Genomic DNA, 24133 nt, shown 5'->3' on the forward strand with positions numbered 1-24133 from the left:
TAATGCTGACTGCACTCCAGGGTTTTCACTTTACATCACTACCTGACTTTACTAACACCTTTGTGGCTAAATGCACAAATGTCCACAAGCCCACTCCAAAAAACATGTGGAACATCTTTCCAGAATTTAATTAGTAAAAGGAAGTAATTATAACAATGGGGACTGAATGTGAAATGTGCACAAATAAATATATTGTCAGTTCTAAACAAACTTTAGTCCATATAGTGTATGGCGGCTAGGAAGGGACCAATATGAATCCATGTCTAGGTATGAACTTTTTTATGTTTGGTTGCTAACACTAATCACACACAGCTTGGTACACACCCTATTTTATAGGTGTATTTGAGCCAGGGTGAGCAAGTGTTGGTATGGGAGAGTGAATTTGTGTGATGCTTCAAGCTGCTTTTTAGCATTTTTTGGATCATTGTTAATATTGCAAACCAGTAAATGCATTTCTCAAAACAATTTGTACAAACACAATGGAATACTTGCAAAAACTTTGCACCTTAATTCATCTCTCAAGGAAGTATTTGTGTCGATCAACATCTCCTTGCCTTTAGAATGACAAGTTCGTTTGTCATTGTTCACGAACAAGATCGTCTAAATGTTTAGTCGTGTTGTCAGTATGTTTCAGTGTTTCCTGATGTAAACTACAGTTTGGATTACAATAAGTGAAAATGCACAATTGCTTCTGTATGGCAGATAGATAGATAGATAGATAGATAGATAGATAGATAGATAGATAGATAGATAGATAGATAGATAGATGATAGATAGATAGATAGATAGATAGATAGATAGATAGATAGATAGATAGATAGATAGATAGATAGATAGATAGATAGATAGATAGATAGATAGATAGAACTTTATTGTCATTGCATAGTACAGGTACACAGCAACGAAATGCAGTTTGGCATCTACCAGAAGTGCAAAATGTAGCAGTCGTGCAAAATTGCAGATAAATATCTAGCATATTTACAGCAAGTGGTATATATGAAAGTATTTACAGTGAATAAATATAAAGGCTATTTCAGTGCAGAGATGTGTGGACATTCAGGAGTACAGTGAATAAATATAAAGGTTCAGAAATGGTTCTGAGGCTATGGCATTGAAGAGGAATGTGCAGAAATGAAAGGTTACAAGATCACAAGATTATGGCATTTAAGGAGTTAGCAAGCTGAATAAACAGTCTACTATATATAAAAATATATATAAATATATATACACATACATTATATACACAAATGAATGTGAAATGTTGGGCAGAATATACAGTAATGATAAAGATACATATAGATAAAAAAGTGCAGATGTAATGAGGAGTAAAAAAGATATACTATGTAGTATGTACATGTATTGTACAGAGGTTATATACAGTCTTTTGTTTGTGTTTGTTTTGTAGTGATTAGCGGTGTAGTGTAGAGTTCAGTAGTGTGATGGTGGATGGAAAAAAGCTGTCCCTGAACCTGCTGGTTCTGGTGCGCAAGTTCCTGTATCTTCTTCGTGATGGAAGGAGGTTAAACAGTTTATGACTGGGATATGGATTCTAACAACACAAATGTGCATATTTCTGTATGTGGGATTTTGATTGCAAAAACTAGACAGGATTTACACTTTTACGGTACTGTGCTGGTGTTCATTCGTTTTTTTGGGTTTTCATTTCAGAAATTGTCATTCTGTGTTTTGCTTTGTCTGTATATGATCGTCAATAGAGGGTTTACAAGATTCCACCATTGACAAATTTTACAGAACTAGTTGGTCATTGGTTGATCTGATGCCGTACACTCAACTTCATCTGCACAATTCTTCAATTCAAAACACATTTACAAAAAAAAAAGTTAAATAAAAATGTGAAGAGAAGCTTGACAGATTCTGACATATGGTTTAACCATTTAGCATTCAATGACTTGTGCAGTGAACTAATGACTGGATGTTTTGGGGGTTAAGACTATTCAGGTGAGAACAAGTATAATATATTTTGATCAAATTGATATACACAATTGATAATGAAGGAAACAGCAAACAATTGTACACAATCAATAACATTAATGTACCAAAGCATTCGCAAATTTGTTCAAAGCAATGAGAAATTGCTTTTATGATGTGCAAAAGTGACTACATGATGTGGAGGTTGAACAAATAGTTTGAAGTATTTCATTTCTAATCTGAGAAACTCCAAAGCAACTGAGAAAAACTTTTTTAATCTTCTGAAATAAACATTATGAACTGTATGTCAAGTCAAGTTTATTTCTATAGCGCTTTTCACAACAGACATTGTCTCAAAGCAGCTTTACAGAAATCAACAGTCAAGGTGAATGGTGTGCATTTATCCCTGATGATCAGCCGTGGTGACTGTGGCAAGGAAAAACTCCCTTAGATGTTATGAGGAAGAAACCTTGAGAGGAACCAGACTCAAAAGGGGAACCCATCCTCCTTTGGGTGACATCAAGAGTGTGATCATTAATCTTTCAACAATACAGAACACTGGAGAGTGAGAACTAACATGAGCACTGGAGTATAAGATTATAAGTAATGTTCTTTCTACAGTCTTATACAGTCATTATGGTTATAAAACTAGGAGCTACTGAGCAAGTCATAAAATAGCTCAACATGTGCGATCATCATAAATCCAACACCAGCTTCTCCATGCCAGAGCCTTTAAACACTCCAGGAGGTCCAATGTCAAAACTCCACACATGAAGTGGGATCCAGCTGGCACTGGTACGTCTCTGGGTGGTACGGGAAGTTTGCATCTATTTCTTTAAAGGTCCATAATCTTCATGAGGTGGGACGTGACTGGAGCTGGCCAAACCTCAGGATGCCTCGGGATGGGGAGGGAAAGAGAAGCAGTGGAGAGAAATTAGCGTAGCTGCTGTTCATGTAATCTAGAGTGTGTTTACTCTATAACTACAAATTTAACTGAATTAACTGATTTCTGTGGAATATTTCAATTCAGTGATGCATAGCACAGTTTCACGAAGTAAAAAAGCTCAACTCTGTAACCTGGCAACACGGCCCTCTGAAGGACCAGAAAGAACAGCATGTATGTGTGTGTATAGGTTGTACGCCTGATTGTCGAGTGTGCGAAATCGACTCCTGGTGTCTCGGCTGTGAGTGTGTGTGTGAGCTCATTACCTAGAAGAGGTCGAGACTGTGATAATGAGAGTGTGGTACACACAGACACACAGGAGTGTTTTTATTCCTCTGATTTCCTCTGAAAAGCTGCACTGTTTATTCCGTACTGATTGGTGTTTAATTAGTGTCATTCATCAGAGTTCAGAACAGTCATAGAAAATAAACCAACATTCTGGATGAGTAGAAATTTATCTGCAAATCTTTAACAGAGCATTTACAACCATGCAGTGTTGCTGAAAATCCAGATAGAAAAACATTTGTTTCCTACAGTGCTGTCCAACCTGAATTTGATCAACTACAAATTGTAGAATTATCATTGAGTTTGCTCTCAATTCAATGGATTATTTATAACAAATACGCACCAATTTAATGAGCATTTTGTAAAACTCACTGGCTTCATAGTAATGGCTCAAAGAAAACATTTCCAAATCAAATGTATATACTGTATGAACACATGCATTACATATAGAAAAGTATTGTGACACCTGACACCTTTTCCAGCCATATGTGGCTCTTTCCCAAAATATTACCACAAAGTTGGAGGCACACAATTGTATAGGAAGTCTTTGAATGTAGTAGCATAAACTTAAGTTAAACTAGGAGACCCAAATCTGTTCCAGCATGCCAATGTCCCTGTGCACAAAAATAGTTCCATAGAGATATGAGATGGAGTGGAAGATCTTTTGACCTGCTATAGAGCTCTGACCTCAACCCTATTGAACACTTTTGGGATAAATTGAAATGCTGAATGCACCCCAGGCCTCCTCACCTCACCTACATCAGTACCAGACTGTACTAATGCCTTGTGGCTGAATGAGCAAAAATCTCACCACCTTCCCAGAAGAGTGGAGGTTATTATAACAGCAAATGGGGATGTAGTGTGGAAAGGGTGTTTAACAAGCACATACAAATCGTATAGTCAGGTGTCCACAAATTTTGTCAATATAGTGTAAAACTTTCTTTCAGCTTCTCCCATCAGGGGTCGCCACAGCGGACCATCTGCATGTTTGATTTGGCACATGTTTTTACGCTGGATGCCCTTCCTAACGCAACCCTCCACATTTATCTGGGCTTGGGACCGGCACTAAGGTTTGCGAAACCCTAATGGCTGGGGTTGGTTCCCTGACCAGGGATCGAACCCAGGCCGCAGCGGTGAGAGCGCCACATCCTAACCACTAGACCACCAGGAAACCTTTGTCAATATAGTGTAAGATTCATTAAGAACCAAAGTGAGGCTGGGACTGCGCTGCAGTGGCTGAGCTGCATTACCAGATGGTTTTGCAGATCTTGCCTTTAGGTGGCACTCTTCCACTGTTTATTTATCATTTTGTTAATTTCAGCTCTCTGTGAGCGTTGTCTTTTAGTTGTTGTATATCTTTACTAAAATCTTATCTTTAGTTGTTGTATATCTTTACTAAAAAATAGACAAATAAGGTTCTAGTGCTTTCTTTTTTTATTTAAAATGATCTTACAGGTATAAAACACAAGACATTATGTTTGATTTTTGCCATCTTATTGTATTTTAACTAATTGGATCAGATTCAGCAGAGTTTTATGTCTTTATGAATTTTCCTCTCACATGTCTAAGTGAAACATGTTAGTGTGCCTGACACCTTTTAAACTTAGCCAATGGCATAAAATATGTTCAATTAACACTATTTTAGCATTCAGACCTTTCTTGTCGTTATGGTAACGCTAAACGCAGATCCTCTCAGACTGGGAACTTCGGATTAAATTACATACAGTATGAATTTAAACAAAGATTTGTACCAGAGTGCAGAGTTCATGGTGTATTAAACAGTTTAATGACCCTGAAACACACTCCTGTTCCTGTATCACTGAGGAACGCTTACACTAACACTTGCTGTATATCACACTGATGCAGTATGTGCAAAAAAAACCTGAATAATATCCCTATATAGTGTATGAATATGTACACATTGACACAGTTTGTGGACACCTGACCATAAGATTTCACATCTCATTCCACATTAAGTCCCCATTTGCTGTTATAATAACTTCCACTCTTCTGAAAAGATCTTCCACTAGATTTGTGACAACTTTGTTTTAGCTGTTTGAGAAAAAATCACATACGTCTGGAGAATTTGGCCAATGAAACCCAAGTGTGTCATTTGTATAGCTAATGAGTAGATCTGTAGATTGGTGTGAAATTCCCTCCTGATGGGACTAATTGTTATATTTATAACAACTTATTGACATGAATTACAGAGTTTTTCAGTATTTTGTGCAGACCCTTTTTGCAAAATCTTTATCAAATCCATCAGAAGTGTAATCTGAATAAAGGCATAAATAGACAAGATTTGTCACGAGGAAATTCTGATTTGTAGAACAATGACCAATATCATATATTTGCTCACAATGAATTAGGTACCTAGAAATAGTGCATAAACTTAAATATTCAATAACGATTGAAAAGTTATGATTTTCTTTTAAACAAACAAAATAAATGCGTTTTTTATTATTTTCTTAATATGTTCAGCTGTGACTTGTCTGCACCGTTTACCTCTCTGTGCTCCTATATTATTATTATTATTATTATTATTATTATTATTATTATTATTATTATTATACAGTGATGCACTGAATATGCACAAGCACCGTTTTGGAATATGACTATTTTCTCCTTCTATTTTTTTGACCTCTTCTTTTTACAGTGGAAGTCTAAGGCAGTTCATAAAAGCCTTCATACAGTTTATATGATGTTGATGTTTGGCTCAGTCTCTCAGCTACCTACTGTATACAGCAGTTTTCTTTACTCCACTAAAAGCACACTAGTGACAATGATATAGCAATTTTTGGCATAAATCTAGAGGATTCAAGTGACATATATATTTTTTTATCTTCTCCTACAAATTATCGTCACGGCATTGAAAAAAGATCTAGAAAAAGGTTCTTTGTTTATCTGTTTTTGTTTGTTTGTTTGTTTGTTTGTTAATTATTAGTGGTTTTTTATTACTTATGATTTGCCCATATAGCTAAATTAATGTAATGGATTTATTTTTCTGCTAGAAATGTAATATTTTAATTGTAATTCCCTGCATCAGTATTGCATATAAAACAGACAATCATTTTTTCTGTCAACTACTAATTTATTGATCAGTGAGGTTAAGAATCTGATTCATAAATGAAATGAAATTATAATGTGTGTGTGTGTGTGTGTGTGTGTGTGTGTGTGTGTGTGTGTGTGTGTGTGTGTGTGTGTGATGAGAGTTCTCATTTTACTTAGTCTCCTAAAACAAGAGATGATTAGAAAATGATTACAGAGTTAATCAGGACCACCGGCAAGTTCAAGGAATTTAATTAACAGTGTGTGTGTGTGTGTGTGTGTGTGTGTGTGTGTGTGTGTGTGTGTGTGTGTGTGTGTGTGTGAGTGCATGTTCCTCTGTCTAACACAAAGAGATATACAAGGAGACAGGGAAAGGAGTGAGTGATTAATGGTCACTGTTAGATGTGAATTGTACAGCTTGTGAGTTTACACTGTCACACAAGGAACTAGGATTTTTTATTTTTTTTATTTGCTAATTCACTTGAAGGTCTGAGATTAGCAATCATGCAATTATCGAATAGCAACCAGCATTATTAATATATTATAGAGTAAGTGGATAGTCCAGTATTTACAACGTACTACATAGTATTAATATCGATTATAGTTAATACCAATAAATAGACTGAATTCGATTAGAAAAAGAGAGTGAGAGAGTGAGAGAGAGAGAGAGAGAGAGAGAGAGAGAGAGAGAGAGAGAGAGAGAGAGAGAGCTCTGTAGTTCTCAGTGAATCAGAACAGGTGTGTGTGTGTGTGTGTGTGTGTGTGGTTCTTCAGCAGACTGTGGGATTTGCTGAAGAGCAGCTATACAGACCTGTTCCTGCTGTTCACACTTTATTAATGATCAGGATTTAAGAATAATACCAGGTAAGAAAATCTTTGTCATTATTTTATTCAGCTACACACACAAACATACATATTATATTTTATTTTATTTATGAATTAGATTCTCAACCTCACTGATCAATAAATTAGTATTTGACAAAAAATGATTTTTATATGTAATACTTATGCAGGGAATTAGAGATGATAAAAAATATTTCATTTCTTTCAGAAAAAAAAAATAAATAAAATTAGATCACACCCTTTAGAAAGATAATGTCTTTTTCTGTAAAAATAAAAAAGAAATTAGAAAAATAGTAATAAAATAAATAATACATAAAATAATTGATTAAATGAATTCAAAATGCTTTGTTTGCTATTTGTGTTTTATGAGCTAAATAATTCTCTTCATAATAGTAAAAAAAAAAGTAAAAAAAAAAAACCTCATCAGTGTAAATACATGGATATGTTTAGATAATGATCTGAAAATCACTGCATGTAGACTCTCATTAAAAATGTAAGAATCTGTTTGGTCTGAAGCTTGAAACAAATTGTGTTTATTAATAGCTCCACCCTCACATCTCCTTTACACACAATTAGAAGGACTGAAGGTTTTAGAATTTCAGACAATCATTGAGTGATTAGTGGTGCACGGGGAGCCTCTGCTCTAATCAGTTTATCATCATCATTATCATCATCATCAAGCAGATCATTTAGAATCCATGAGTGACCTCATCACAAAGAAGCCTGATCCTTTCTTTTCTATTTCTTAACATCCACAGCTTTAAAAAAAAAGCGCTTGGAAGGTGCTTGTTGCTTTCTGAACCCCAAAAATACAAGTGTGAATGGATATTGTAAAGGGCATCTATGTAATGGTAAAGATTACTTTCTCCCTAAATCTTGAGAAAAACATGTTTATTGAAAAGGCAATTACACCCAGACTTTGTAGAGGTATAGCACAAATGTCCCTTACTTTTTGAATTAAAAATATTATTCCCATGCATACTTCTTGCATTACATGTTGGAAATTATTATGCTTTTTCCTACAGCCTCTTATATACTAAGAACCTACAATTAACAACCTTCAAAAACAACAGAAAGAATAAGAAAAAATTGTATGTCAGATGTAACTGACATACCTGTTTAGAAATCAGTAATGCTGTTCATGTTACTGCATTAAAAATAAAGAATAAAAAAAAAACTCTAAAAAAGTGCTAAAATTTCAAAATTGCGAATCGGATTTTGGAATCACCTCAAAAAGCTCTTTCCTTTCTCATCGCCTCTGCATGAAAGTGATTTGGAGGTGGAGCAATAACCGAGCACAATATGTGATGTCACTAAAATTAGATCTACAGGTTAAGAACCTCTTTTCTTTTACAGTCTTGGAACAGCAGCTCTGTCGTTAAAATCGCAGGTTCATTTTAATTGACGTAGACATTATTTTCTCACACAAACATATTATTAAAAATAAACACTAACTTCAATCATTAATTACATTCATTAATGCTCAGTTATTAATTATAGTCATCAATGATTATTGAGACATCAAGTAGAGGTGATGAAGGTAGATGAGTTTAATACCTCGGAGTCAACTATGCAAAGTAATGGCAAGGGGTAGGTCAGTGATTAATATGTTGGACCACCACTAAGCTGTGACTGCTGGGCTCTTGAGCAAGACTCTTAACCCTTAACTGCTCAGTTGTAGACAGAATAATAGATAGATACTAAGTATTCTGTTTTTTTGAGGAAGTTTGAACCTGCTACATGATTTCACAAACTTCTCACTCACCTTGAATCTGTTCATGAACTGCTGGATATCTTGGGTAAGTCGTTATTTGTGAATATAACTGTGTAGGACATGGACACAGGCAAGGTCCCTGGTGGTCTAGTGGTTAGGATGCGGCACTCTCACCGCTGCAGCCCGGGTTCGATCCCCGGTCAGGGAACCAACCCCAGCCACTCTTAGTGCCGGTCCCAAGCCCGTATAAATGGGTAGGGTTGTGTTAGGAAGGGCATCCAGCGTAAAAACATGTGCCAAATCAAACATGCGGATGATCCACTGTGGCGACCCCTGATTGGTGAAGCCGAAAAATAGGACATGGACACAGGGTTGAGACAAAATGTGTCAGAATATAGGATGAGCTTAATGCAACAAGTTACAGGACAAACAGTTCAATGTGAAGAGCAAATTAGAGCGCATGCATGTTTGTGGACAGAGTTTACACTTCGCACTGTTCTTGATAAAATGCAGAATCACAGAATCAGTTCTGCAGTCGCGTGATGTGGAGACCAAACATTTAACTGGTCCTGAGAATCCTCAGAAATCTCAGAAGGATTCTGTGACTGTTAATGGAAAGTGTAATGTGCTTTGATGTTTCTGATTAGCTGCAGCCCTGCAAATGTGCAATAAGAAAATGTACCTTAGGGGTATTGGCAAATTGAATTCTTTGCCATTCTCATTATCTTTAAGGATTTTATTATTTGTTTTTGCTCTCTAATGGAGACAGCCTGTGCAAGAACATCACGTTGGCTCTACAGCAGGTCACCAAAGTGAATGAAACTCTTTGCATTAATGAACCCAATTGACCTCTGTACCTCTTAAGAAACTTAAGAAACGTTCCTCATGATCACTCAGTTTTTCACACCTAGTTCCTGTTTCAACGTCCAGCCAAACCCCAGTCTGTTTATATATTAACAGATTTGATACTCATACCAGCAGTCAGGTTGCCAGATCTTCCTAACAAAATTCTTGCAGTGTTTGAGTCAATATCATTGCAGACTTCGAGAGAGAGTCGAACAAAACTTCCCCAAAATGCACTTTTACTTTCTAAAGCTCCAGAGGGTTGGGTTTCCTTTTTGAGTTCGGTTTCAAGAATTCTTCCCCAGTAAGTTCTCCCAGACAACTTTCACTTTAAAAAAAAGCTGACTCAAAAGAAATGGATGCTTTCAAGACTGACACAGAATGTACCTGAATGAAAATTAATTGAGCACAAATGTGCACATGGCGCACATGGTTTCAAAGGAGTTTTCATCAGAGGAATAATGGAGCTGATTCATCTCTTTTCATCCATTCATCTTTATAATATCAACATTTTATATTCATTACATTCATTTGATCCATTCAGGTATATAAAAAAAATGAAGATTTCTCCACTCAAATGTGTTCCAATTGAATTATCTGCTCAGACACATTTTTTTTATATCTTTATGTTTTCCAACATAAGGATATCAAAAATATATTTGATAATATACTGTATATGTATATGTAATACATAATATATATATGATGGCATAAGACTAAAATTTATGGATGTTCTAAGAAGCCATGTTTTAAAAGGTTTTATCTTTTTTTGTATTTTTGTGATTACGACTTAAATTTGTGTCTGATCTCAACATAAAAGTTTTCTCATGATTTCGACATAACAAATGTTTTCTTATCACAAAATAGCAAAATATCCTGTTGGCGTCTGACATCGCTATGGTAGGCCTATTGCTAAGATTTTATGTCAAGATCAAAAAAACATTAAATCATGCTAAAAAAAACTTTTGTTATGTCGAGATCATGAGAAAATTGATGGAGTACGTATTGGCATCTGAAATCTCTATCAAAGTTACAAATTTCCCACAGCAATGAAGTACTTTATTTCTGAGTTGAGAGAGAGAGGTGTCCCAGAGGAGAAAAAAATGGAGTGGTGATAACGAGAAAACAACTTTTGTTATGTCAAGATCACGAGAAAATTTTGTCGTAATAATAAAAAAAACTACTTTTATGTCCAGATCACGAGAAAACAACTTTCATGTCATATCGAGATCATGAGGAAAATAATTTGTGATCATGAAAAGAAAAAAAAATGTAATAGATCACCTCTTAGGACTTCCATAAAAATCATTATTGAAGGGGACAATAAGATGTAACTTGTTCACGGCAATATACACAAATATAAAAAAGTTGTAGTTTTTCACTTGTAGTAGTTTGCCATGGTGAGCTATCCTACAGAAAGGGGTGTTTAGATAGATAGATAGATAGATAGATAGATAGATAGATAGATAGATAGATAGATAGATAGATAGATAGATAGATAGATAGATAGATAGATAGATGATTGATTGATTGATTGATTGATTGATTGATTGATTGATTGATTGACAACTGGCAACTGACCTTAATTATATGCCCTGCTTTTTCTCTACAAGTGCTGCATTGTAAGAACAGTCACTCATCAATTCATTCCCATATGTTACACACACTATTGCGGCTGCATATTATAAAAAAAAAAAACTGTTTTATCTTATGTGATAAACACTACTGCTATTTGCACTACAATGCCCTATTACACTTTGCATTTTATACATTACTGATCTGTTATATACTCTGTATATCGAAGGTCTAATGTAATCTCTATCGTCTGTATTGTCTCGTATAGTCTGTGTAGCCTTGTATAGTCTGTCTATAAGCTAAATGTATAGTGGTATTTATGTCTGTACTTTTAAGAGTCACCAACAGCTAGAAACAAATTCCTTGTGTGTGTCAACACACTTGACCAATAAACCTGATTCTGATTCTTGTGTCTTTGTGTTTTGCACAAATTCAGGTGATCATGTCGGAACCGAATTGTTCATCCGCGGCATGGAGCTGCGTTCACACCTTTCTGTGCAACTCCAGTGTCCTATTAAACCTGAGTGAAATGGAGATGGAGGATTATTGCCTAAGCCTGGACGATTACCTGGAGAAGTACCTTGGTCCTCGGCGTTCCCCTGTCTTTCTCCCTGTGTGCATCACATACCTGCTGATCTTCAGTGTGGGAGCTGTGGGAAACAGTCTCACTTGTGCTGTAATCACACGCCACCCTGTCATGCGTACGCCCACCAACTTCTATCTGTTCAGCCTAGCTGTGTCCGACCTGCTGGTGCTCATCCTCGGCATGCCCCTGGAGATCTATGAACTGTGGAGTAACTATCCCTTCCTGTTGGGAAAGAGCGGCTGCTACTTCAAAACATTTCTGTTCGAGACAGTGTGTTTTGCATCCGTCCTAAACGTGACGGCACTCAGTGTGGAGCGCTACTTCGCCGTTGTGCACCCTCTGAGGGCGAAGTGTGTGGTGACGCGTGCCCACGCCAAGCGTGTGATCATCAGTGTTTGGATTGCGTCTGTGATTTGTGCGCTGCCTAACGCGAGCCTGCATGGAATCTTCACGTTGCCGAAACCCCGTGGTCAAGGAGAGGGCCGTGAGCTGAGCTCAGCTACATGCACGCTGGTAAAACCACGCTGGATCTATAACTTGATCATCCAGATCAGCACACTCATCTTTTTTATCCTACCCATGATGACCATCAGCACACTCTACCTGCTCATCGGGGTCCAGCTAAAGCGGGAGAAGATGCTGCAGGCTAAAGCTGAGCATGAGATCAGTGGCCCCAGAAAAGTCAGTTTGCGCATTCGACAACCACAGGCACGAAGACAGCAGGTCACCAAGATGCTGTGTGAGGAAAAGCACTTTTACTCTCTTTTGTCCCACTGTCCTGTCTAAGATTTCTCTAGTGTCTCTCATACTTAGGCTGCCTTTAACTACTGCAGTGGTGGACAAAGAACACAAACCATGTACTTGAGTTAAAGTAGAGATACGTATAGGTAAAATATTACTCCAGTAAACATAAAAATGCTCCCTTTAAACTTTCACTTGAGTAAAAGTACAAAAGTACTTGCCTTTAGATGTACTTTTTTACTACTTAAAAAAACTGCAAATAAGGCCACAGGTGCAAGTTCGAGTCAGGAGTTTCTTCTATCATTTATTACTCCCTAAATGTTCTGCTTGCTGTTGAACTGATGCTGAACTGTATGTTAGTGCTAAGCAGATACCACCAAGCACCAATCCAAACAAGTTTAAAACAGAGCGTGCTCTACCCTGATTGGTTGCTTGCTGCCTGCTTGACCAGTTAAGTTTTCATAGAATGGAATGACAGATTTTTCTAAATTTAGTTAAGTAAAAGGATATTTGACTTTGAAATGTAGTAAAGGTGAAGTAAAAGTCTCCTCAGTAATTTCAGTAAAGTACAGATACAAAAAAAAGCTACTTAAGTAGAGTAACAATTTACATTTGCTTCGTTACTGTCCACCAATAAACTCCTGTACTGTCTCTCACTCTCTTGTGGGAGAGCAAGAGACTTAGATTCTTGTCACGTGTCCCTTACTCTCCTATAATGTCTCTCACTATCCTATAGTGTCTCTCATTCTCCTATAGTGTCTCTCACTCTCCAATAGCCTGCCTAAGTCTCATAGAGTTCCACCTCCATAAACGGGGATTACTGTATTTCCCCCTTTTTTTTTTTTTTTTTTTTTTTTTTAGTGTCTCACTTTGCTGTAGTATTTCTCAATCTCCTCTAGTGCTTCACTCTCCTGTACTGTCTCTCACTCTTCTGTTCTGTCTCTCACTCTTCTGTACTGTCTCTCACTATTCTGTACTGTTTATCGCTCTCCTGTACTGTCTCTCACTCTTCTGTACTGTTTATCACTCTCCTGTACTGTCTCTCACTCTCCTGTACTGTCTCTCACTCTTCTGTACTGTTTATCACTCTCCTGTACTGTTTAGCACTCTCCTGTACTGTCTCTCACTCTCCTGTACTGTCTCTCACTCTTCTGTACTGTTTATCACTCTCCTGTACTGTCTCTCACTCTCCTGTACTGTTTATCACTCTCCTGTACTGTTTATCACTCTCCTGTACTGTCTCTCACTCTTCTGTTTTGTCTCTCACTCTTTGTAGTGTTTTACACTCTCCTGTTCTGTCTCTCACTCTCCTGTACTGTCTCTCACTCTTCTGTACTGTTTATCACTCTCCTGTACTGTCTTTCACTCTTCTGTAGTGTTTCACACTCTCCTGTACTGTCTCTCACTATTCTGTACTGTTTATCACTCTCCTGTACTGTCTCTCACTCTTCTGTAGTGTTTCACACTCTCCTGTGCTGTCTCTCACTCTCCTGTACTGTCTCTCACTCTTCTGTAGTGTTTCACACTCTCCTATACTGTCTATCAGTCTTCTGTACTGTCTCTCACTCTCCTGTACTGTCTCTCACTCTTCTGTAGTGTTTCACACTCCTGTACTGTCTCTCACTCTCCTGTACTGTCTCTCACTCTTACTCCTCTGTATTGTATTTTACTTTTCTGTAGTGCATCTCCCTCCACTGTGGTGTCTCACACTCTCCTGTAGTGTCTCTCACTCTCCTGTAGTGTATTTTACTTTCCTGTAGTGTCTTTCCCTCCACTGTGGTGTCTCTCGCTCTCCAGTAGTGTCACTCGCTCTCCTGTAGTGTCTTTTACTTTCCTGTAGTGTCTCTCACTCGGTCCTGTGGTGTCTCTCACTGTCCTGTAGTGTCTTTTACTTTCCTGTGGTGTCTCTCTCTCTCCCTGTGGTGTCTCTCACTGTCCTGTAGTGTCTTTTACTTTCCTGTGGTGTCTCTCTCTCTCTCTTTTCCTGTGGTGTCTCTCACTGTCCTGTAGTGTCTTTTACTTTCCTGTAGTGTCTCTCTCTCCCTTTCTTCCCTGTGGTGTCTCTCACTGTCCTGTAGTGTCTTTTACTTTTCTGTGGTGTCTCTCTCTCCCCTGTAGTGTCTCTCACTCTCCTGTAGTGTCTCTCATTCTCCTGTGGTGTCTCTCACTCACCTGTAGTGTCTTTTCCTCCACTTTGGTGTTTCTCCATCTCCAGCAGTGTCTCTCTCACTTACCTGTAGTGTCTCTCTTATTCTCCTGTAGTGTTTTGTTACTCTCTTGTAGTGTTTTCAATTCTCTTGCAATGCTTCTTGGTCTTATATGGTGTGTAATTGAAGTGAACGGCCTCCAATTCAGTATCATGTACAGTATTATATTAACGTTTGTGTTACAGTCGTGCTGGTGGTGATGTTCGGGATCTGTTGGGCACCGTTTCATACAGATCGCCTCATGTGGAGTTTCATGGATGAGTTCTCCAGCGTGGAGACGTTTCAGGTGTTCGAATACGTCCACGTCATCTCCGGTGTGTTCTTCTACCTCAGCTCTGCCGTAAACCCTGTGCTCTACAACCTAATGTCCACCCGCTTCCGTGAGATGTTCAAAGATGTGATGTGTGTTCACAAACGCGGTGCCGGACACAGAAAGTACTCCCTGAGCATGACACGGGCCATGGTGCGCAGCATCCTGAGTGATGTCGCGAACGGCAACACTGCTGCCGAAGGAGATTACGAGTTTTATGAATGTCATGAAAACGAGACCACATGCGACTAAGGGAAAGAAATAAACTAACACACTAACCCTAATGGGTGTGTTGGTGTAATGGATGTGTTTATGCAGGTATAGTTACACTAAACATTTAAATGAGGTGTTTTACACTTGCATCATTTCTTAATGTTTCTGTGGAACCTTCCTTTAGACTGAAATTAAATGATATATGTTAAAAACTGAAATCATGTCTGGGCCAATACAGCAGACTCTCCAGCTGAGGGAACTAGAGTTTTTTTTTTTGTAAATGTAATAATTCTCATTGTAAATGTCAATTATATTTGACAGTAGGAAACCTAAGAAATTATATGGATAATCAGATATGCAAATTATTTGACAAATCTATCTATCTATCTATCTATCTATCTATCTATCTATCTATCTATCTATCTATCTATCTATCTATCTATCTATCTATCTATCTATCCATCTATCCATCCATCCATGCATCCATCCATCCATCCGTTTGTGGGCACCTGAACATCACAGCTATGTATTGGTCTCTCTTAAACTTTTACCACAAAGCTAGAAACAAGTCATTGTACATGATGTCTTTGTACACTGTAGCATTACAATTTCCCTTCAATGGAACTAAAAAACACAGTGTTCTAGCACCATGACAACATGGTGTGTTTAGGTTGAAGTTGAAGACCTCAAACTGCACACAGCCCTGATCTTCTCAACCCCAATGAACACTTTTTGGATGAACTGGAACACTGACTGAACCCCAGACCTACTCAACATCAGTAACTAGTCTCACTAGTGGTCTTTTGGTTTAAAGATAACAAATTCCATCAGCCATGATTTCAAAATCTAGCAGAAAGTATTTACAGGTGAGTAAAAGTTATTATAACAAAAAAATAGAAAATAAATCTGAAATGGCATGTTCAGCAAGCACATGCAGACGTGACTGTCAGGTGACCACATACTTTTATCCATATAGTGTGTGTATCCAGCTCTATATTTATCTGTCCACCTACCCATTACATTAGTTAAAATCTTCCTGCTGTTCTATTGTAATCAGGTGTTTGTGATGTTACTAAAATATAAGTCAGACATCCTTAATAGAAGCTGTTTGTCTGTCCATCTGTCCATCCATCCATCTATCCATTTATCCATCTATTTATCTATCTATCTGATAAACTGGAACACTATATATACCTCAATATCAGTTCCCAATCTCACTCATGCATTTAGGGTTGAATGATCACAAATACCATCAGCTATGATCAGTAAACATCTTACTGTTGTTCATTTGTTATCTAGTTTCAAATGTTTTTCAAATATAAATTTAAGTACAAGACCCAACTGTGACTTCCGGTTTAGGCATGGCGTGAGTAGGCACACGTGAGTGTAGCTCCCGACTCCTTTTGGTTTTTTTGTCATTGTTTTTGCCAAATAAGTTCGCTGAAACGGGTTTTCTCCCTGTTAACACCGTAAGCAACCAAGAGCTATCAAAAATATGACGAGCAGAAAGCAACTTCGGAATAAAATTGGCGACAAAGACGACGAGGCCTCGAGCGTGGCGACGCCTGCGGAAGACACACCAACCTTACCACCTGATCTTGAGAGACTTCGGACGGCACTCCTCTCTGACACTGCGCAGATTGTTCATTCCCTTCTAAAAACGGAGCTGACCGATGCACTATCACCCGTGAATGCGACCCTGGAGCAAGTTAAGTCCTATTACGAAGCGCACGATCAACGTCTTCGTGAGGTGGAAGAAAGCTTGAACGTCTACAGCGACAGGATGGTGAATGTTGAGAATTTGATGGATGCATTACGAAAGGAGAATACATTGCTGAAAGAAAAGCTGGATGATCTTGAAAATCGATCCCGGAGATCAAACCTGAGAGTGGTGGGTATCCCGGAAAGTTTGGAAGGCTCAGACCCGGTTAAATTTATGACTGAGTTTTTCACGGAAGTACTGGGGAGGGATTTTTTCCCCAGCCCTCTCGTCCTCTCCCGAGCCCACCAGGTCGGACCTGTCCCTACCAGCAATACACAGGCCAAAAACCCCAAACCCAGAGTTTTCCTGGTCCTTTTTCATTTTTTCCAGGATAAGCAACGCATCCTCAGATTCGGTAGGCAGCAGCGGTGGGTGCTTTTCCGGGGTCACAAGGTGTTTTTTCACGAAGATTTCAGCGTTGAGCTTGAGAGAAAGCGAGCGGCGTTTAATGATGTGAAATCTCGACTGTACGGGAAAGGGGTCAGATTTGGTCTTTTGTATCCTGCCAGACTTCGGGTATTGTATGAAGGGAAGGTATGCTACTTTAACATGGCAGAAGAAGCCAACGAGTTTTATCGTTCCCACTGGGATGAAGGCTAACGTGCTGGCTCTATATCGACATGTAAAACCCGATGCTGCACAAGACTTATGACTGCGACGACACACACTGTTTAGCTACTAGCTGATTAAAAATGTGAAACGACGACATGACTTGGTTACAATATCTGTTCTACATGGGAGCTACACCTACGATATACATTTTTTACCGTTGCTAATCCGCGTTTCTCGGAAGCTTCTGTAATTTTTTTTTTTTCTGCGATCAGTCCCTGTTGGGGTCTTAGATCTAGGCTTTATAATGTTCTCTCTTTGTTCGAATATGGGGTGGGAGTGGGAGGGGTTGGCAGCAATGTTTGCGTATGGTTGTTATGGCACTTTTAATTATAGTTCTGTTGTTTACATTTTACAGTTGCTACATGTTTTGTGACCCTTGCATGTGTCTAATTTTTATTTTAATTTTTAGTACATGTTTAATGAAGACCGAGGTCAGCCAGTGAGGCTAATGACATGGAATGTCAAGGGATTAAATGGTCCTGTTAAGAGAGCTAAAATTTTCTCCCATCTTAAATCTTTCAAGCCAGATATACTGTTCCTACAAGAAACTCATCTAAGGCTCAATGATCATATTAGAATTCGTAAAGTATGGGTAAGCCAAATGTTCCACTCCAAATTTAATAGTAGATCACGAGGGGTAGCAATTTTAATTAATAAGAGAGTCCAGTTCTCATCTTCCGAGGCTATCTGTGACCCCAATGGTCGTTACATTATTGTGACCAGATTTCTTTTTTAAGTCCCAGTGATTTTAGTTAATGTCTACGCGCCCAACTGGGACGACGTTCACTTTGCTAATACTCTCCTTTCGCTAATTCCCAAGCTTAATACACATCATTTATTATTTGCAGGTGATTTGAACTGTGCTATCGACCCTCAGCTTGACAGATCTAACATCAACAGTAACACTTCAGAGATGGCAAAGACCTTTTCTTTGTTTATGAAACAGAATGGTTGTGTGGATCCTTGGAGATTTTTAAACCCTCTGGGCAAACAATTCTCTTTTTATTCCCATGTCCATCACTCCTTCTCCAGATTAGATTATTTTTTTATAGATAATTTGCTTATATCGATGGTCAGGAAGGTTGAATACTCCGCTATAGTCGTATCTGACCATGCGCCAGTTCTGTTAGACCTATATTTCCCTCTGAATATTAGAGAACAGCCACTTTGGGCATTTAACCCTCTACTTTTATCTAATAATAAATTCTGTGACTTTATTTCAGTTAACATAGATGACTTTTTGGAACTAAACAAAACAGACACAGTGTCCTATTCAGTACTCTGGGAGACTTTGAAAGCGTACTTGAGGGGCCAGATAATATCTTACGCATCCTATGTTAACAGGGAGCATAAAAAGGAACTTCAGATACTGTCTCAGTCCATAGTTGATTTAGACAGAGAATACTCCGAGTCACCAACAGCTGAACTACGTAAGAAAAGAGCTGACTTGCAAACAAAGTTTAATTTTCTATCCACTACTCATGCAGAACATTTAATAATGAAGACACGTGGTTTCTACTACGAATACGGGGACAAATCTAGCCGTCTTTTGGCCCACCAGTTAAAACGACAAGCCGCTTCACGGATTATTTCTCAGATTAAAGACTCTAATCAAACTTTAACCTGTAATCCGAAAGAAATAAACAACATCTTCAAAACTTTTTATTCCTCACTATATACTTCAGAATTTCCGGCAGACCCCGGGGATATGGATAATTTCCTAAATGATTTAGATACCCCTTCACTGCCAACGGATCAGTTAGTAAGGTTAGAACATGACCTTGAACTCGAAGAGATTAATGTGGCTATAATGGCCATGAAAAGTGGCAAATCTCCTGGTCTTGATGGCTATCCGATTGACTTTTTCAAGAAATTTAAGACAAAGCTTGCGCCCATCCTCCTCGAAGTGTTTAAAGAATCTGTGGGAGCAGGTTCTCTACCCCCAACTTTTTCGCAGGCATCGATTTCACTTCTTCTCAAAAAGATAAAGATGCTACCCAATGTGGATCATATCGCCCTGTATCACTTTTAAATACAGACACTAAAATTCTATCTAAAATACTAGCACTCCGTTTAGAACACGTTCTTTCTTCAATAATTTCAGATGACCAAACGGGATTCATTAAAAACAGACAATCTTTTTTTAATATTCGTAGATTATCCAACATAATGTATATGCCAGTCCCTTCTCCGCATCCAGAGGTAGTTATCTCCTTAGATGCGGAGAAGGCGTTTGATCGAATCGAATGGCCATATCTGTTTGCAGTCCTAAAAAAATTTGGCTTTGGCGATACCTTTATTTCTTGGATAAAGCTACTATACCATTCTCCTTTAGCATCCATTCGGACTAACTATACTCGATCAGATTTCTTTCCACTGACACGGGGAACGCGACAGGGATGCCCCTTATCCCCACTTCTGTTTGCCATTGCGATTGAGCCTCTTTCAATAGCTTTGAAAAACACTACATTGTTTCATGGAATCATAAGGGGGGACATCGAACACCGTGTCTCCTTATATGCCGACGATCTCTTGCTTTATGTTAGTGACCCGGTATCCAGCAGCCCCTTAATTATCTCTTTGCTAAATCGGTTTGGTGCCTTTTCGGGATACAAATTAAATTTTGAAAAAAGCGAATGTTTTCCCATTAATAATTCGGCTCTGCAAATTCAACGAGAACTATTACCTTTTCGTTTTCTCCCAACGGGTTTAGATACCTTGGGATCAACATGACACGTTCTTTCTCGCTCCTGTTTGAAGCTAATTTTAAAGTTCAATTAAAAGAAATGAGAACTGACCTGAACAGGTGGAACAGTCTTCCCCTTACTCTAGCGGGTAGGATACATTCTGTGAAAATGACTATTCTTCCTAAATTCTTATACCTGTTCCAAATGTTACCTGTCTTTCTACCAAAGTCCTTTTTCAGCTCAATTGATCAATATATATCTTCTTTTATTTGGGAAAATAAGATTCCTAGGGTAAATAAACATACTCTTCAGCAGCCCTGTGATGCAGGTGGCTTGGGCCTCCCAAGCTTTATTCATTATTACTGGGCATCAAATATTCAAAAGATATTATTTTGGCTTCATCGCCCAGATACAAGTTGGTGTCTAATTGAGGCACAAACATGTCATCTTTCTTCTCTCCCTGCTTTGGTATATTCCTCTTTACCTATGAAAACCTCCCAATTTACAACTAACCCCACAGTGCTGTCAACTCTTAAAATTTTTAATCAGTTTCGGAATCACTACAAATTTCAAACAGCATCAATTTTAGGCCCTATATACAAAAATCATTTATTTCCACCTTCTATGCTGGACTCATCATTTAGATACTGGGAAACATCGGGTTTGAAATGTATTAAAGATCTGTATGCTGAGGGCCTATTCAGCAGTTTTGAGAATCTCAGAAGATTGTATGATCTTCCACATAATCATTTTTTCAGATACCTTCAAATTCGTAGTTTTATTAAAACAAATTCCCACCCTTTCCAGATCTTGCCCCTCCTCTCCTTTGGATAATCTTACCTCTCGTTTTACTAATAAAGGGTTGATTTCTATTTTATACTCCCAGCTTTTGTCCCTTCAAACACACAATTTGGATAAGATCAAATCCAGATGGGAGGCCGATCTAGCTATAGAACTATCTGAGGATTTCTGGGGAAAGGCACTTAAAACTATTCACTCATCCTCTTCTTGGTGAGACTACGACTTATACAATTTAAAGTGCTGCATAGGGTTCATTTGACTAAGGCGGCTGGCCAGAATATTCCCTGGTCTAGACGCTTCCTGTGATAGATGCTCCCTTTCCCCAGCCAACCTGTTACACATGTTCTGGTCCTGTCCTTCACTGGAGAACTATTGGTCATTGATTTTCAGAGCCATTAATGAGGCCCTTACGGTGACGCTGGAGCCCTGCCCATTAATAGCCATATTTGGTACTCCTAGTAACGATATAAACACTACCCTAACTACACCCCAAAAGAACATTATTGCTTATATCTCCTTATTAGCCCGTAGAAGAATTTTGCTGAGCTGGAAATCTCCTCTTCCTCCATCGGTGTCATCCTGGCTGGAGGATGTAATGTTCTTTTTGAAATTAGAAAAGATTAAATTCACACTCAGGGGATCTGCAGAGGGATTCTATATTAAATGGGATCCCATTTTGTCATACTTTAAAAGTTTGAAAGAATTACCTGATTAGTGGGTTTGTCCTCTATTATTATTATTGTTGTTATTATTATTATTATTTTTTTATTTTTTTATTGTTTGCTTACCTATTTTCTCTACCCACTAGTTTACCTACGCTGTACATATACATTATCCCAATGACAGACCAGTTTTCATCTCCTTTACATAATGGAAGCCATGCAGGGGTTCTAATTTTATTGTATCTGCTAAGCTTCTGTAGGGGGGGGGGTTATTTTATTTTATGGGTGTTAGTGTATAGATATACTGAAGGATGTTGAAAGTAATAAAAACAATTCAAACATACAAGACCCAACTGTGCTTTTACTTTTACTCGTGTGTGTCTTCAGGATGTATTCTTGCTTGTTTCCTTTCTGAAGCATAAAAGCTGTTGATCAAATTTTTTCTGTCCACAAACAGGTGAAAGTTTAGAGTAAAGTCACAACCCAAAACTCACTCTGTTTACATTTACAGTTTTTTCTGAATGCTTAAGCGCTAATCGTGATTCCTGTAGCACAATTTTTTTTTTATTATTATTAATATGTATAGCAAAACCACTCACTGAGTTTGGAAAACTAAAAGCACAAACAGTTTGCAATTTTGTAACACACACTTTGCAAAACTGTAGGCACAATTCACTGCACAACACTCTTTTTGCAGAACTTTAAACACAACTCACTGCTTACACTCAATTACCAAATTTCCAACACACTCCTAGCAAAATTATACACATGTATGGCTATCATTAACACTATTTTGCCAACTGTCTGGCACACTTTCACACCTGTTTTAGATAATTAGTTCACTTTGCAATCAGCCTAAGCACTATAAATAAGCCACAGGTAAGCTGTCTGTGTGGAGTACAATGGAAGGAGCAGTAAGAGTGAGAAGAGTGAGAATCAGAGGAGGCCGAGGAGGCCGAGGGAGAGGACGTGGAGGTGAAGAAGTTGGAGGAAGAGGACGTGGAGGTGAAAAAGCGAGAGGGTTAGAGGAAGTTAGAGGAAGAGGACAAGGAGGAGCAAGAAGAGGCCGAGGAGGCCGAGGGAGAGGACGTGGAGGTGAAGAAGCGAGAGGGTTAGAGGAAGTTAGAGGAAGAAGACAAGGAGGAGCAAGAAGAGGCCGAGGAGGCCGAGGGAGAGGATGTGGAGGTAAAGAAGCGAGAGGGTTAGAGGAAGTTAGAGGAAGAGGACAAGGAGGAGCAAGAAGAGGACGAGGAGGGGAAAGAGGAAGGGTAAGAAGAGTAAGAAATAGAATAACTGATGACATCAGAGCTACAATAGTGGACCATGTCATCAACCATGGGATGACCCTGAGGGAAGCTGGCCAACGGGTTCAGCCTAATTTGAGCCGCTACACTGTGGCAAGCATCATTAGGACATTTCGAAATGAGAATCGGTAAGTACTTTGTAGCACTGCCATACTCTAATGAGAAACACAACAGTACCATACATGCAAAAATACTGAAATTGTTACTTTACAGAATTGCTAGACGTCCAGATGTTGGGGGCAGAGGAAGAATGTTCACTCCAGAGCAAGAGACCCATATAGTGAACATGGTGATTGCCAATAATGCAATAAGACTGCGCGAAATACAGCAGCGCATAATTGATAATGACACCATCTTTCAAAATATACACAGTGTAAGCATTTCTGCACTAAGTCGTGTACTTGCGTGCCACAGAATAAGAATAAAGCAAATTTACAGAGTTCCTTTCGAGAGAAACACAGAACGTGTAAAGCAACTGCGATATGACTATGTGCAGGTAAGCTATAGTGTCATTGGTTCTGAATTTGGAAGTGCATACTGTAGTGCTGTGCATGGGCCTGATGTGTTGCATTTGTTTTGTCTTGTCCAGAGAGTGATGGAACTAGAAGCAGATGCAATGGGACATGAGCTACTTTTTATAGATGAGGCCGGTTTTAACCTCAGTAAAACCAGGAGACGTGGCAGGAACATTACTGGACACCGTGCCATCATCAATGTCCCAGGACAACGTGGTGGTAACATAACCATGTGTGCAGCTATAAGCCAAAATGGTGTTGTTCACCATCATGCAACCATAGGCCCATACAACACTGCACACATTATTGCATTCCTGGACACCTTACATGACATGCTAACTGTTCAGAGACCAGAGCATACCCGATATGTCATCATATGGGACAATGTTAGTTTCCATAGGGCTGCTTTGGTCCAACTGGTTTACAGACCACCCATCCTTCATGGCACTCAACCTCCCTCCATACTCTCCATTCTTAAATCCCATCGAGGAGTTCTTCTCTGCCTGGCGCTGGAAAGTGTACGACCGTCATCCTCATCAACAGGTAGCCCTTT

General features: G+C 38.6%; 1 protein-coding gene across 2 annotated transcripts; it reads left to right on the forward strand.

Annotated features, from left to right (window-relative positions):
* The first annotated feature begins 6949 nt into the window (after window positions 1–6949).
* nmur1a (neuromedin U receptor 1a) lies at window positions 6950–15469 on the forward strand. Of its 2 annotated transcripts, none has more exons than XM_046858014.1 (3): window positions 6950–7069; window positions 11617–12505; window positions 14900–15469. In XM_046858014.1, the coding sequence occupies exons 2-3, from the start codon at window positions 11623–11625 to the stop codon at window positions 15274–15276; spliced, it is 1260 nt and encodes a 419-aa protein (XP_046713970.1). In that variant the 5' UTR covers window positions 6950–7069; window positions 11617–11622; the 3' UTR covers window positions 15277–15469. The 2 variants fall into 2 exon arrangements, with proteins under 2 accessions (XP_046713970.1, XP_046713971.1); XM_046858015.1 differs by lacking the exon at window positions 6950–7069 and adding an exon at window positions 9816–9909.
* Window positions 15470–24133: the final 8664 nt, after the last annotated feature.

This window comes from Silurus meridionalis, chromosome 9 (assembly GCF_014805685.1).
Source record: "Silurus meridionalis isolate SWU-2019-XX chromosome 9, ASM1480568v1, whole genome shotgun sequence".
In the NCBI taxonomy this organism is placed as follows: domain Eukaryota; kingdom Metazoa; phylum Chordata; class Actinopteri; order Siluriformes; family Siluridae; genus Silurus; species Silurus meridionalis.

What these genes read in the sequence shown, in the direction of transcription:
- nmur1a (XM_046858014.1), top strand. Translation starts at nt 11,623, where the DNA reads ATGTCGGAACCGAATTGTTCATCCGCGGCATGGAGCTGCGTTCACACC. An exon ending in GCAGGTCACCAAGATGCTGT is followed by an intron (nt 12,506 to 14,899) that starts GTGAGGAAAAGC and finishes TTTGTGTTACAG; the next exon opens with TCGTGCTGGTGGTGATGTTC.